The sequence below is a fragment of the Pygocentrus nattereri genome, chromosome 1 (assembly GCF_015220715.1).
Source record: "Pygocentrus nattereri isolate fPygNat1 chromosome 1, fPygNat1.pri, whole genome shotgun sequence".
NCBI classification, from domain to species: Eukaryota; Metazoa; Chordata; class Actinopteri; order Characiformes; family Serrasalmidae; genus Pygocentrus; species Pygocentrus nattereri.
Window position 1 is genome coordinate 32,388,300 of NC_051211.1, and position 15,450 is coordinate 32,403,749.

At 39.2% G+C, this 15,450-nt stretch overlaps 1 protein-coding gene across 6 annotated transcripts in view; it reads left to right on the forward strand.

The window, feature by feature from the left end:
• Window positions 1-15,450, forward strand: part of magi2a (membrane associated guanylate kinase, WW and PDZ domain containing 2a) — a 310,258-nt gene that overhangs the window by 80,211 nt on the left and 214,597 nt on the right. For all 6 annotated transcript variants that reach the window (XM_037541066.1, XM_037541071.1, XM_017707589.2 and 3 more), the window contains exon 2: window positions 6,782-6,898. In XM_037541066.1, coding sequence (XP_037396963.1) covers window positions 6,782-6,898 — 117 coding nt within the window. The remainder of the gene's footprint in view (window positions 1-6,781; window positions 6,899-15,450) is intronic.

Consider the following 15,450-nt stretch of genomic DNA (forward strand, 5'->3'; position numbering starts at 1 on the left):
GCTCATTTACCTGAATGGCTGAGTCAGGGATGTTTCAGTAGTCATGTGGATCATATGTGGATCATGTACGTATGTGTATAGATGTATAGATATTCATACCTTAATATCATTTATTTTAATGAAAGGAATGATTGAACTTTTCGTACCAAAACTGTACCAAATGTTTCACTAGTGACAGCTCAAAAATGCAAGTCAGTACGTGACAAACACAACTTTAAACAGCTGTACACACATACAATCAATATATTTTTCATTAAAAGACAAATAATGTAGTTTTTTAGTGACAGCTCTTAATGATATGCATTTAGTGTTTCAGACCTTGGGACACATTTACTTCAAAACAATGGGGTCTAACTGCTCACTGCAATGAGGGACAGGGATGCAGGCTCACATCCTGCTCTAATTTGACTAAACTCTAGGACAGCATTAGTTGACCACATGATAAATTTAAGGCATTTAAGATAAGAAAGGCATTAAGATAAGATAAAAAAGGCATTTGAATTCAAGTACAAATTAAAATAAATACAAAAAAGTAAATATTATTTGAAATGTAGGTGTTAGGATTTCCTAGGAACTGATCCTCTACAGAGATCATACTTCTGCACATTTCAGTGCACTAATGCTGTTTATGTGCTGAATTCAGTGTATTAGACGTACATGACTCATTTATTATTTCATGTTTTTTTCTAATATGTTAAGCTTAGTTAATAAATAGAAATTGTGCACCACACTTTCCACAAAATTGCCATATTTTGATTTGTTCTCTGTAAAGAATGTGTTATTTTCACTTACAGAGTCTACAAAACATGTAAGTTAATTGGGGATGTTCTGAATTTGTGTATGCCTGTATACACTGTACCATGTTATACACTGAACCATCAGAAATATTGGTAATACTGTGATATAATTTGTTGGTCATACTGTCCACTATTAGTTCAGTGGAACCCCCCTAAAGATAACATAGTGCGTGTGTGTGTGTGTGTCTCAACATCCTGCAGGGTTTTTCAGAAGTCAAACTGTGTTTTTTTTCTTTTGTTGTCTTTTATTTTTTGTTTGCTGAGTTGTGAAGGTGCAAACCCATGATAATGCACTTTTAGTTGAATACCGCACTCTTTGAATATTCATTCATTGTAGAAATAATCGTGTCAGCAGCTGGGGATGCGTGTGTGCGTGAGTTGTTTTGTATCTGAAAAGGGCTGTGGGAGTGGATTAGTGTGTGTGTGTGTGTGTGTGTATGTTTGTGTGTGTGTGTATGTTTGTGTTTGTGTTTGTGTGTGTGTGTGTGTGTGTGTGTGTGTGTGTGTGTGTGTGTGTGTGTGTGTGTGTGTGTGTGTGAGTGTGTGTGAGCAGCTTCTTTTCTACATTCTCCTGAATCATCTTTTGTCTTCTATCTGATGTCACGTGGTAGGACACAGGTTATCTTGACCACATGCTATAAGGTCACCACTGTGTGCGTGTCTGGCTAACCTACATGACGTTATCATTGAGGGATGGACTCTTGCATGACTAACAGGACATATTTGAATCAGGCGATTTTACACACACTTCCAGACTGTATCTTTTCTGTTGCTGCACAGTTTATATACTCCTATTCATCACTAGTTAGTTTCTGACCACATGACCACTGTTGTCCAGATGTGGTTTAGGTGGTGGATCATTCTCACCACAGAAGTGACACTGGTGCTGATATCAGGTGTTGCTTGTGTTTTTACACACATCACTGCTAGGTTGGAAAGTAGACCACCAACCAAAAATATCCAGCCAAGAGCAGCTCATTGGTCAGTAACCATTAATGAAGGGCTAGAGGACCACAGACTATGCATCAACAGATGAGCTATAGTCTCTAACTGTACACCAGTGAGGCGGAGCTTAAAGAGAGGGGATTCTAATAAAGTGGCCATCAATTGAATATGATATGATAGGTGTGGTGCAGCAGGTTAATCAGTGCCCCCTGTTTTGTCCCATAGTGAAATTGTTCTGAATCCAGAAAGCAAATCTCACCACAAAAGTACATGAACAGTGTATTCATTTTGAAAATGGTAGTCATTTTTTCTGTTTTCACAGTAATAACACACCTGATTCTGGAAAAGCATTTATTTATTTACTGAAAATAACTTAACACATCCTTTACATGTCTAAATATAACATTTTCTGCTTTTCTGCAGATTCTATATCTTTAATGTAATCTTTTTTCCCCAACTATATTAAATTCTGCATATAATTGTACATTTAAATGTGCAGAAGTATATTTATATAATTGGGTGCCTAAACTTTTGCATGTGACCTTGTGAATGTTGATGTTGCCGTTTTTCAAAGTTTCTGCATAATTCAATGGTTGAGGTGTAAACAAAGTCATTCAGAGTAGTTTGATGTGAAGTGGTTCACTAGAGAAACTTACTGACTCAGATTTATTTACAGTGGTGGTGATAGAAAGCAGGGGTCACAGTGTCTACAAGATAGAGTATAACCATTTCATTTAAAATCCAAAACCTTGGGGGATGATTTTGCCACACAATGCCCTGCATGTACCTCTCTACCACGAATGGCTGTAGAGAAATACATTACAGGTAAAAACCTTTTAGAAGCTATATTAAACAATGTCTCATCATCAGGCAGTGCACTCATAACCATTATAAAATAACTTTAAACTCCTCAGACGTCTGGTTCCTATCACCACCGCTGTGAACAATTCTGACTCAGTAAGTTTCTCTAGAACAGAGCATTTCAAATCAGACCACTTTGTTTATATCTTAACTGTTGAATTATGCAGACATGTATGCACTGAAGCATCAGCATTCAAGAAGCATCAGTGTCAGCCAGCTCCATGTTAATTTTTATATTCTACCACTTATGTTGGAAATCCTTTCTGCTGGGTTCTACAGTGGGTCCAGACGTCCTTAGCAAAGTCAGAATGGCAGAGAATCGAGATTAGATTTCCAGCTGACTTTTCATGTCATTCAATCACTCAGCAGTTGCTTAACCAGCCTATAGGGGGGGATGAAGAACCTCATTATATCAGAGAGGGAGAGAGGGAGAGGGAGAGGGAGAGAGAAAGCTCTTTGTGATAGGTCCCCCACTGTCAAAGCGCGTTTCTTTTCCTAATGCTCTCTCTCTCTCTCTCTCTCTCTCTCTCTCTCTCTCTCTCTCTCTCTCTGTGGCTCTGCAGCACACAGAGTGTGTGTGTACCGTTAAGGCTGCTGTAGGAACCTGCACACTGTGGCTTTATACCTGTGGAAAACTGCTCACACGCACACATGCAGACACGCAAGAGCGTAAAAAGCCACACACACACACACGCACGCACGCATGCACGCGCGCAGAGTCCGCAACGTCCAGTCGAGCTGTGTGAACGAGGAGCCTCTCAGCAGCGTCCTGTAAGTCTCCTCTGAGCGCCTCTGTGTGTGTGTCATTAATGACTTTATGACAGATCCTCTACTCCCGACCCTGACTCCTGTGTGTGTGCGCGTGTGTGTGTGTTTTGTCTTCTTTGAGGATGCTCTACACACAGCTGTGATTCTGATGTGTGTTCATAAAGGATGACTTAAAAAAAAAAAAAAATATATATATATATATATATATATATATATTACATTGCTTTGTAAAGTGAGGTACTGTTACAGGAGGTTTGATAGAACATTATTCGCTTGTAAGGAAGGGGGGAAGTTAAAACATTTCTAAAACTGTTAAAAAAATTTTTTTGGAGTTCAAAAAAGATACAAAGAAAGTGAGACTCCTAACAACCGTGCAAGACCTGGTAGACTGCCAGAACTGCCCCTATCAGATAAACAGCCCTTAAGCTTTCATCTTGGAGAGGTAGGAGAAAACATCACTGAATCTGTTTAGGATTACAGAGAATCTTCGGACATGTGTTTGATTGTGAGAAGCAGAAAATGCACCCAACTTCTAAGACTGAACTTTGGAGGTGTGGAAAAATATCCCTGCAGATTTCTTTGAAAATCTGAAGTCAAGTCTTCTGAAAGGAATGGGAGAGTGGACACACTAAATGCTGAAAAATTTAATTATGTTCTGCTTTTTTTGCAGAATATCTTGTGCTTAATAGCCGTATTGACTAGAATGTAAATATATGAAGGGTGAACTCAGACTTGTGCACAGCACCTACGTGTGTGTGTGTGTGTTATCCATTCTGAACATGCATGTGTGCTTTGGTTCTTAATGAGTGTGTTTATGGCGCTGTGTGAGCGTGTGTGTTTTGTTCAGATGTGTTTGTATGGAGCGCTGTGAACAACACCTTCAGGCATGTGTGCATGTGTGTGAGTGTGGCTTCTCAAAAGTAGGTTATTCTGGAAGCGGCTTCCTCACACACAGCATCATCTCCATTAATCTGTGTGTGCGCGTGACATGACCGTCTCACTGCGCTGCTCTTTGAGTCATTCGTTCAGTGCTGCGTGCGAGTTAATGTGTACGGTGCAGACAGGCTCGTGTTTCAGCTGATCATGTACATATGTACAAATGCATAATGTAACCAGAATCCGTCTCTCTATTTCTCTCTCTCTCTCTCTCTCTCTCTCTTTCTCTCTCTCTCTCTCTCATTTTCTCTCTTCTTCTCTCACCCATCTTCCTGTCTCTCTCTCTGTCGCTCTCTTTTCTTTCTCTCACAATCTTCTTTTTTCTCTCTCTAAACCCCCCTCCCTCTCACTCTCTCTCTCTTTCATCTCTCTCTTTGTCCTTTTTATCTCTCTTCCTTTTCTCTCTTTCTCTGCTCTCCCTACACTCCTGAGTGGTGGTTTTTGTTTTATAAGATGTCTTGGCCAAACACACTGATGTACCTAATATTAAAAGGAAGCTGCTCAGCACCAACTGATGTCCCGTGGTTACTTGCATTATGTTAACTGGTGGCTTCCCATTCTTATTCATGTTGTACCGCATGGCTAATTTTGATTTTATTTAATTTTACTGAAGAGATTTTAAATGAATCTAGTGAATGTTTGTTATGTCTTTCTGTATCTCTCTCTCTCTTAGTTACTCTCACTCTCTCTCTCTCTCTCTCTCTCTCTCTCTCTCTCTCTCTCTGTGAGTTGCTGACATAGCAATTTCCTCAAGAAGCACCCCCTCTCCATTCATCCCAGCCTGTGTGTGTGCGCAGTAATAAATATGAAAGACATGTCTTTCCACAGATGTAATACATGTAATAATAATATATGATCTATGACTGTACATATTTGTATATATGAAAGAAAGAGTTTTGGGAAATATTACATATATAAGTACCTATATGTAATGATAAAATGCCCCATGTGCATTTTATACATATATATATATATATATATATATATATATATATAATGTGTGTGTGTGTGTGTGTTAATACCTAGATGTAAATATAATATGTCCCATATATGCTTCATATGTCTTATTTATATGCAAATGCTTATATGTAGTAATAATGTGTAATGTAAGTAGCTATATTTGACAAGGGATTGTTCACAGAGGTATTTTATTCCTTCAGCACTGGCTTAAAAGAGAATACACAGAGGCACTTTAGAGTGCAGCAGTTTGTGTTTAAGTAAAAGCCTGAATTACTTTTATTACATGAGACTTATGATCCTCCACCTGACTATTTAATTTTACACATGGAAGTCAAGTCCATTTCTAGTAATGTAGAGAACTCATGTATATAAGCATATATAAGCATATGCAGAACTTGTGCATATAAGCACAAGAATGCTCAGACGAACTGTAAATGTTATATTTAAGTGAATAGCTGTAATAAATAAGGGGTTAAATGAGCAGCTCCTGCCTTAAATGGTGCAGCCCTGATATTTACTGAGTTTTGTGCAATAGCAGTGGCAGGAAAGGAAAAAAAAACAAGGTGGCAAGAAGACAAGAATGAAAAAGTCACTTAAGAAGTATAAAGACCTGTCCAAGCAAGGCAGTTCCAAATGCTGACCTTAACTTGCTTAGCTAGCATTAGATCTTAGCATATTGACTGTCTTGATTATGTCACATGTAAAATGAAATTTCCACTGTACCTGCATAGTGATAATAATAGATAATTTCTATTCTTATAAAATCCTTATGCATGAAATGACCAGGCGTAAACAAGGTCTTTGTTGGATTAGAGCGTTATAACTGTACTTATAACTGTACACAGTGTCTGTTTCTCTTTATCAGTAAGTGGAAGTCGGCACATTTTATGTACAACATTTTTCTGCACATGTCAAAAAAACCAATGTGGCGCCAAGATGACAAAAATGAAAAAGCCACTTGATGAGGATGAGGACATATCTGAGCATGTGGACCATTAGAAATCTGATCATATTTTGGACCCTATTTTAATGTTATATGTTTTTCTGGGTCATATAGTTTCAGCTTTGAAACTTATCGGATTTTATGTAGTTCAATGGAATTTCCATCTAAACAGAGTTGCTCAGAATTGCGCTCAATTTCAGACTTTTTACTGACTTGGACGTTAGACTAAAATCCTTGTGCTTTGAGCGACTCTATACTTTATTAAAATAAATGATTGAACGTTCTGTTTTGTACTAAAGTACAAATAACTGAGGTCTGAATATTTAATAGCTTCTTTTTTTCCTGTGGGACCACGGTTTAAACGATTTGAGGAGAATGATAAATGTAATGACATAATACATTTAAAAATATCTATATTTTGATGTAAAAGAAAAATCATGAACAAGTAAGCAAATAAAAAACGCAAACTGGGACAAATTAAAATATATAACACAAGAGAGTCCTACATATTTAGATCGGTGGTGCTAAATAAGAAATTTAGGTATATGAGTTTTGTGTTTTTCTGTTTCAGGAGGTGTTGTGGATAAGGATCTAAGGCGCTACCTCAATCTTCGCTTTCAGAAAGGATCTCTGGACCACGAGCTCCAGCAGATCATCCGGGACAATCTGTACCTCCGCACCGTGCCCTGTGAGTAACTGTTTCATCCCGTGACCTTTAGACCCCTGACCCCTGCTGGGTGTGGGACGGGTTTAAAGTTTCACTTTAACGGTCCTCACAGTCCGTCTCCCACCTTAAACACACAATATTATTGGTTGATGTTACTTTTCCTGCCAGCTGGTGCACAGTGATGTCATCAAAAATCACAAGACGTTTTGGAGGCAGAGGGACAGTCATTACATTTTGATGGAAGATTACAGGAAACCAAGGATTTTGTCTTTTAAATGATATGAATCATGCTTCATCTGGCTGGTTATGGGACTGTTTGTTTTATGATCTGATGATGGTTGTCACTGTTGCAAAGGTGTTGTCATTAGGATTACAGAGTTTTTTCTCGGAGTCTTTGGGATCTTCACTGTAGGTCAAATTTTCAGGCTCAATTAAAGCTCTGTTCAGAATCTAAATCAGATTTATTGGCCAAGTTTATGTAGTATTGTACAAATGTACAGTATATGCAGTATTCACAGTATACAAGCATATGCAGACTGTATATGACCAAGTAATATACAGACACTGTGCATATTAGCACAGGAACTGCTTTGATCTGGTTCAGTTCAGTATGAAATCTCCTGGCTGTATGGGATTTCTGAGTCTTAGGCAAACACAGTGTGGTTGAACTGGGTTTGGGTTTTTAACAGGGTCTGATCAATAAAATCAGCCAAAGAAGTTCACTGACATCAGCAGAAATCTCTCAGATAAAAGCATAGAGTGTAATAGAGTGTAAGTCTATGAACAGTGTCATTAAATTAGATTTCTTTAGAAATTGATTCAGTGAATCAAGAAATCTCAAATTTTACCACACTCAGGTTTGAGTTAGTTATTTTTGTGTGATTCATAAACATTGTTAAGAATAAACTGAATATACTGGATGTAGCTACTTACACAGCACTGGAATATGGGTTGGAATATATATGAAAACAAGTGTTACATTCTTAGCACATTTATTTTCAAGAAGTGTCTCGATTCAGTAAAACCAAATCAAATATTAAACACTATTATAATTATATTGGCTTTATGTAAATGATGGTAATATTCCAAAATCAGTGCAGTTGATTCACCATCTTCATATAATGACATCTGTTTAATTTTTCATCAAGCAATTTTATTGGTTATCAGAATTTTTACCTCCTTAGTATTGGTATTTTTATACTCTGAAACCTATATTTAGAAGTGAAGATGGTGTTCACGGTGGTGAGTCTCTGCTGTTTGGTCCTTCCTGAGGTTGAGGTCTTTAAACAAAGATAAGAACTGTAGGAGAGAGAGAGAGAGAGAGAGAGAGAGAGAGAGAGAGAAAGGGTCATTAGTGTGCAGCTATGTGAGCTATGATTTCATTAGACCAAAGGGACAAAGAAGGAGAGAGAGAGGAGAAAGAAAAGGATGGGTTTGCCCAGGAGAGAAAGAGGAGGGACTGAGAGAGGAAACTGACTGAAACAAGGAATATGGAATATGAAAATAGCTCAATATGAAGTGAGAGCGAAAGAGGGAAAAAGGAGAGAGATACAGAGAGGGAGAGAAAGTATATTTTATATAATATAATATATATAATATTTTGCCTTCAGAACACTTACTGCTCTCCTGCTGCAGGTGCTGAAGTGTCTGTAACATATTGGAGCACTGATCAAGGAGAGAAGCCTCTAGAATGATGGAGGTGGAGCTGGTTAATACTCTGTGGTCCAGAAAGGCTCAGTTGTGTTCAGGTTGTGGCTGTGGAGGTCATTAAGTTTGACTCATAGTTGAGTTTATAGTGTAGGAACATGAAGGAATCTCAGGGTCACCTGTGCCTCATGTTCATGGCCACCATATGATACAACTTCTCTTCTCTTCTCTTCTCTTCTCTTCTCTTCTCTTCTCTTCTCTTCTCTTCTCTTCTCCATTTTTCATTTTCACTCTCATTCCCAAAGACCTTCCTACATCTTTCTTTCTTTCTTTCTTTCTTTCTTTCTTTCTTTCTTTCTTTCTTTCTTTCTTTCTTTCTTTCTTTCTTCCTCTGAACATACAGTGTTTGGGCAGCGTGTTGGGAGCATCAACTGGGGTTTCCATAGCAACTGCTGTGTCTCTCCCCCATCACACCTTTCCCATCCCTCCATCCTCTCTTTCTCTTATGTATCCCTAGCTTCTTTCCTATCTTCATCCACCCCCCTATCCCCTCTCTTTTCTCCATCCATTCCTCCCTCCTGCCCCCTCTTAGTCTCTTCCTCCTCAACCTTTCATCTCTCTTTCTCTCATCCATCTCTCCATTCCCTTCCTCTTCCTTCTCTCCATCTGTTTTCTCTTTCTTTCATCCACCCCTCCATTCCTCATCCATCCCTCCATTGCCCTTTCTTTTCTCTATCCTATTCTCTTCCTCCTCCATATCTCCTTCTATCCATCCATCTCCTTCCTCCCTTATCCATACATTCATTCATCATATGCTGTATATCACCCTGCCTTTCTCTCATACATCCTTCCATCCTTTCCTCCTTTCATACCTTCTTATACACATCCTTTTAGCCAAACATCTAACCAACCTCTCTTTCTCTCATTCATCTCTTCTTGCCTTTATCCCTCAATCATCCACTATTCATCTTCTCCTGTGAGAGAGTGACGGTAACTCAGGCACTTAAGTAATTGGTGTTTACAGAGCTGTGTTCTGATCAGCTAGCTGTGTGTCCACACTGTGTGCCGATTGGCTGAGAGAATAAATGGAGGCAGTACTCAGATGCAGAAAGGTGTCTTGGCGATGAAAAATGTTGGAAAAATGTTTTAGTGCAAATGAAACCAATACAGAGAGAGTGTGTATGTGTGTGTGTGTGTGTGTGTGTGTGTGTGTGAGAGAGAGAGAGAGGGAGAGATAGAGAGAGACAAGAGGACAGTTTGTTAAAGTATTGTTAATGACAGTTTAGTTAACTGGCAATAAAATCTCTCCCTCTCCCTCTCTCTCCCCCTCTCTCTCTGTCTCTTTTTTATTTGGCGTTGTATTTGGCACTGCTGTTCTCTATTTGTCTCTGGCACACACTCTGCATTCACCCAACCAGTACTGACCACACACTCACACACATGGCTGTTTGACTCAGACTCTTGGCAGAGCAGATTTATTATTTTAATATAAAGTGAGACTGTTTTGTTTGGAGTGCCAGTGTGTCATCCTGTCAGCACTTTGACCTGACAGGTAAACACACTGCAGCATTTTTGCTTTTTTTGCAGGTTTTGAACTTTATCTTTGTTTCTTTTTCATTTTATTCCTTGCATCTGTTTAATTTGCGTTCATGCATTATTGTCTGAGGTGCTGTTGTTTGAGTTTTTGGTTTGATTTTATTCATTTGCATTTCATTTAGTTTTTCCCTTGTTGTGGTTTTTGTGTCCTGCTGTCTTTTCCCTGAGCAGAAATTGGACTGACAGATCATATTTCTTTTGTGGTCAGAGCTATGTGACCTTTCTGAAGCTGCAGTGATGTCTCTCTGCCCAAGCAAAAGGTAGCATGTGTGTGTGTGTGTAGGCGTGTGTGTGACAGAGAGATAGATAGATAGGTAGATAGATAGATAGAGCGATAGATAGATAGGTAGATAGAGATAGATAGATAGGTAGATAGAGAGATAGATAGGTAGATAGAGAGATAGATAGACAGAGAAAAAGAGAGAGAGAGAGAGAGAGAGAGAGCATTTTTATTGATATCACATGTACATCTGGCTTACAGTAGTGCTGCTTCTGCAGGATATGTGGAAAATAAATCTGGAGTGAACTGTGGTGAGGGGTAATAGTGTTGGTATGTTGACAGAGCTGAGAAGTAGTTTTATAGTGTGTGTGTGTGTGTGTGTATGTGTGTCTTTTGTCTGTAGTGCATGTGCTGTTATGTGTGAAAATTGTGTATTATTTTGTATGTAATGTTTGTGTTTTATTGGATCTCTGGTGAAGCTTTAATATTAACGTTAAGAGTTGTAGCAGCACTTTAAACCTCCCCAAAACACTGTGCACAAACAAACAACACGGTATGCATTATTCATTACAACAGGACCTGTTAGAGCACACACTCACACACTTGTGCTCTCACTCCCTCTCAGACTGCTTGTGAGACATTGAAAGTTCACATGGTTGAAAGTTTGCATAGCTTGCATAAACACTAATCCACTGTTGTGCAGCATTTCTTTGCGATACCTGCAAGGGGAAACAGTCTTCGCCCTCCTGAGGATAACAGACGAGCTTGTAAATAAGCTAGAAGAAAAGTGGTTTATTTAGAGAGTCCAGAACTAATATCTATGTGTGCATTAGAGATGGGCACATCAATCAAATTTGATATGATTTCTACCAAGGATTCAAGGTTACTGCACACTGTATTAAACCCAAAAGACAAATTCATAATAGTTGGTGTGGCTTCAAATTGGCAACAAGAGGGCCGTCAGAGGACTGCAAAATCCTTAAAACAAGCAGGATGACAGTTTGTGAACAATTTCTGAGCTGACATTAAACACTATAAACAGCACTAGAAGTACATGTCTATGCCATATGGGATTTCCTTTTTGTTTTTTCTGCTGTTCTGAACTTCACTAAATGTGCGTTATTTGACTATCAGTTAGCTGGATCTAAGCCTGTATTGTGCTGAGTGGCACTTTCACTCTGCTAAGTGCGCTATTATTAGCTTAGCCCAGCTCAAAACACTACAGAGCAGGTTTGATTTCAGCTCCTTCACTCCAACAAGTCATTTGACAGTCGCTTTCTTAGATATTAGTTTTTATCATTTACACTTGTACCAGAGTACTAGCTGGTCAGAATCAAACCAGTAATTGCATTGTTTAGTTATGTAGCCTCCTGGCTAAGCTAACTAAGAGTGCTGCTGATTTGGAGAGGAGCAAGTCACTGTTAGCCTAACAAGGAGGCTACAGATCCAAATAGCATGGAACGGGTTAATTTTGACTTTCTGCCACTCCAACTCTTCACTTCCTCAGATTCAAGCCGTTATCATCTAAACTTCTACAACATAGTTGTTACCTCAATTAAACCTGGTCTGAGGTGAGCAGAACAGGTAGCATGCCAAGCTAGTGCTAGCCAGTTCTTCTCCTAGCAACTGTTGTAAGATTGATGGTTGGACATTTATTGAATGATGGCTTGAAAATCATGTACTGCTTTCATTTATTTGCTGACCATTTAAGTGAGCTGAATGTATTTGATTGTTTTTGTCTTTGAAATAAGGCAGGACGCAGTGGCAGCAAATAGCTGTCATTATGTCATCCAACCAAATGGATGAGGCTCTGAACATGGGTGGCTGACCGTGTTGTTGGAAAAACCAGGATAAACATTGTTTGTGGGCATTCCATGTTTTTGGTGTCTGTGTCCATATGGAAATGACACTGGAATGCTTATTCATTTATGCTCAGTACCCTTCTCACCTACCGTGGCAAAGAAGCTATCAAGTACAGTTTTCCGGTGGCCAGGCATTGTCATTGTTTGTGTATATGTGTGGGTTTCTGGCATAATCATTGCATCCACTTACACCACACTACCCTGTTAGTAATCTGTCTACTGCGAGGAAGGTCAAATAAAGGAGAGAGAGTGTGAGAGAGAGAGAGAGAGAGAGAGAGAGAGACTACAGCTTATTGAAAAGTAGTGTCAAAAAGCAGCTCTGAGGACAACAGCCCATGGCGCTAATGGCTAGGAAATCGCAGTGAGGGAAGACTAGACGAATTGGAAAAGAAAGATGAAGAGTAGGAGGAGAGAGAGGAGGAGTATAGAGATGGGCGATCTGTCCCTGGGGTGTGTATTTCCACTAATTAAAGTGGGCGAGGGTGCTGCGGGGCCTGTGGGTAAAGGCTCTCTCTCTTAGTGCTAATTACTGCAGCTAGGGGAAGGAAAAGGTGGACAACATATTTTCTCCAGCGTGGGAACTTCCTTAACATCCAAAACACACACAGGAACTATCACTCATCGGCCTATCGAGAGACGCTCTTGTGCGTCACACTGCTTCGCTTTGGTGTCTTCATTTTCTTTGGAAGCTAATCATCCTGTTTTCAGTGTGTTTTTAGCTGACTTGGATCTAAATGTAGGAAGTATTTAGAGTCTGCAAAGGATGAATCTAAAGTGGCACTGTTAAAAAAATAAGAAGTGATTTAACCCCCCACCCCCAGGTTATCTGAAATTTATTATTACAGTAAGCACGTTCTTAGGAAAACCTAAAAATTTCTGATTGCTGCAGTACAGAGATATGCCCATGTATCTGATTAACTTGTCCAGGTGTCAGTATTTCAAAACTGAGATTGCTATGTGAGTTCCTGTTACACTGCATCACAGAATACACTGCATCATGCAATTATATTCCAACAATCTTTCTAAATGTCTGCATAATTAAACGATTAAGATGTAAATGAAAGTCATTCAGACTGTTTTGATGTGAAATTATTCACACTACAACAGTTGCAGATACATGTAGGGCATTGTGAGGCAGAATGGCCCCCAAAGAAAACTTGTCTTTTCAGGTTTAACATTATTTTACTGCTCTCTGTATTACATACAGTATAAAAACTCAGATGTGTGCATGTTCACTGCTGGTTCTGGATAGTGATTAAAATGGCTATGTTGTTGTTGTGGACATGACAACCCATGGTCCCTATCACCACCACTGTAAAGAAATATGAGTTTCCAAACCACCTTGAGGCATCAGTGGAATTCCCTTGTGTGTTTTAATGAGGCTATAAAAGTTGACAGTTTTGCTTATTTTTTTTAGAATTAGTTTTAATTCTAAAATATAAATATAGCATTTTTAGAATTGTTGCTTCATAAAGATTTCACAACGTTAGCTAATGCTAATGTTATTGGCATGTATGCTAGCGCTGTTCCACTTCCGTCCCAGTCAGTCGTTGTCATGCCTCAGACGGACTCTCCTAGTGTTAAAAACTACATCTCCCATGAGCCCATGGGTGAACACGTGACTACGGACTTCCCGGTAGCATCGGCATCCATAACGGACTCCATTACCCAGGAGCCAGCTGATCATATGACCAGAAGTCATATGACTTCTCTAGCTTAGTATATAAGCTCAGGCTTTAGTAAGTGCAAACTGTGAAGTATTGTTTCCCCTGTGAGCTTGCTGAGCGGTTTTCCTGATTGCCATTCTCTGTGCTGTTCTGACCCTGATCTTGTTTTTTCCCAACTCTTGATTTTTGCCTTGCCCTTTTGGTTCTGTTTGCTGGATTTTTGCCTGTTGTTTCAACCTTGTTTTTTGGATTGCCCTTTTGTTTATTCTGCCTGGTGAGATGATCACATTCGTGTTCATCTGTTTTGACTACGACTTTGCTTAACGTTAATAAACCCACTCTTTTCAATTTTATCCACACTCGAGTTCCAGTTGACTGGAACTTGCTGACTCCTCACAGTCATAAATTTATGAGTTATGCCCTTTTAGTTCATGCCCTTTTATATTGACCACTGCCAGTCATCTTTATGGTGAAAACATATTTGTGCAGAAGTAATAATCTTTTGTTCAAAAACGAATCCAAAGCCGAAGCTGACTTCACTTCAGAGTTTGTTTTCAATATTTTATGTGTTAAAAACATTCTAGACTCTACAGAACTTTAATTATGTTCTACACAGACTGGCTCGGCTCAGATAAATGAAAGGTAGAGCTAACAAAATAAACCCCAAAATTACAAGCCCTATATTTTTTTAACTTTTCAAAATAAAAGCCCTGTCATTATAGTGTGGCTGTGTCCATAGCTTAAGCTCTGCCCACCCCACCACCTGTACATGCCCCCAGATACACTCGTTTTGATCAGGGATTTCCACGAAAGACAGTAAAGGAGTGACAGACAGGTTCAAATACCGATAAACTGTTTCAAATTAGATTTTTTGACGCTGTGTTGAAATCATTACACTCTTACATGAAAACATGAAATGCATGCATGAAATGGCATAAATGAAAGCCGAACATAAAAAAAGTAAATATCTAATAGTAAGTAACCATAAATGAAAGTAAACAGCTGCCAATTAGCATTATGCAAATTCTTTGACGCAAATCAGAGCCTACTTACATCCCTTCAGGATGTTTGGCTGTGCTTTTCCTTTATACCAAGAAATCTTTCTCACATTCTCTCTCCTGTTTCCCCCCAAAAAACACGACAAAAAAACAGTGATTTTAGATGTTGTCTCATCAGGATATTTGGGTGGTGGTGCTGTTTACCTCCACTGTAATCAGTGCTGCACTCTGTTCTTCATTGAGTGAGGGGGAGTGAAGTGAGGTGCAGGGAGAGTGATATCATGCTGCGTGAGGCTTGGAGGATACACTGCTGGAGTGATTGCGCTGCCCTTAGGCCTTTATTGTTATTCATAGGCTCAGAGAAGCTGCTGTGTCACCGAGTTCTAAGGTCATGACGAAAGAAATGGCACCTCTGATCATGGAGGCTCGGAAGAGCTGATTAAAGTTGTGCTTTCCAGTGCTGGAGTTCCCCTGTTGTGCGTAGATTTTAGTTTTTACTCCTGATTGAACTCATCAGCTCATTTTCAAAAACAAAGCTAAAATAAAGCAATGAGTTAGAGGCAGCGATTTTAAGGTGGCGTTG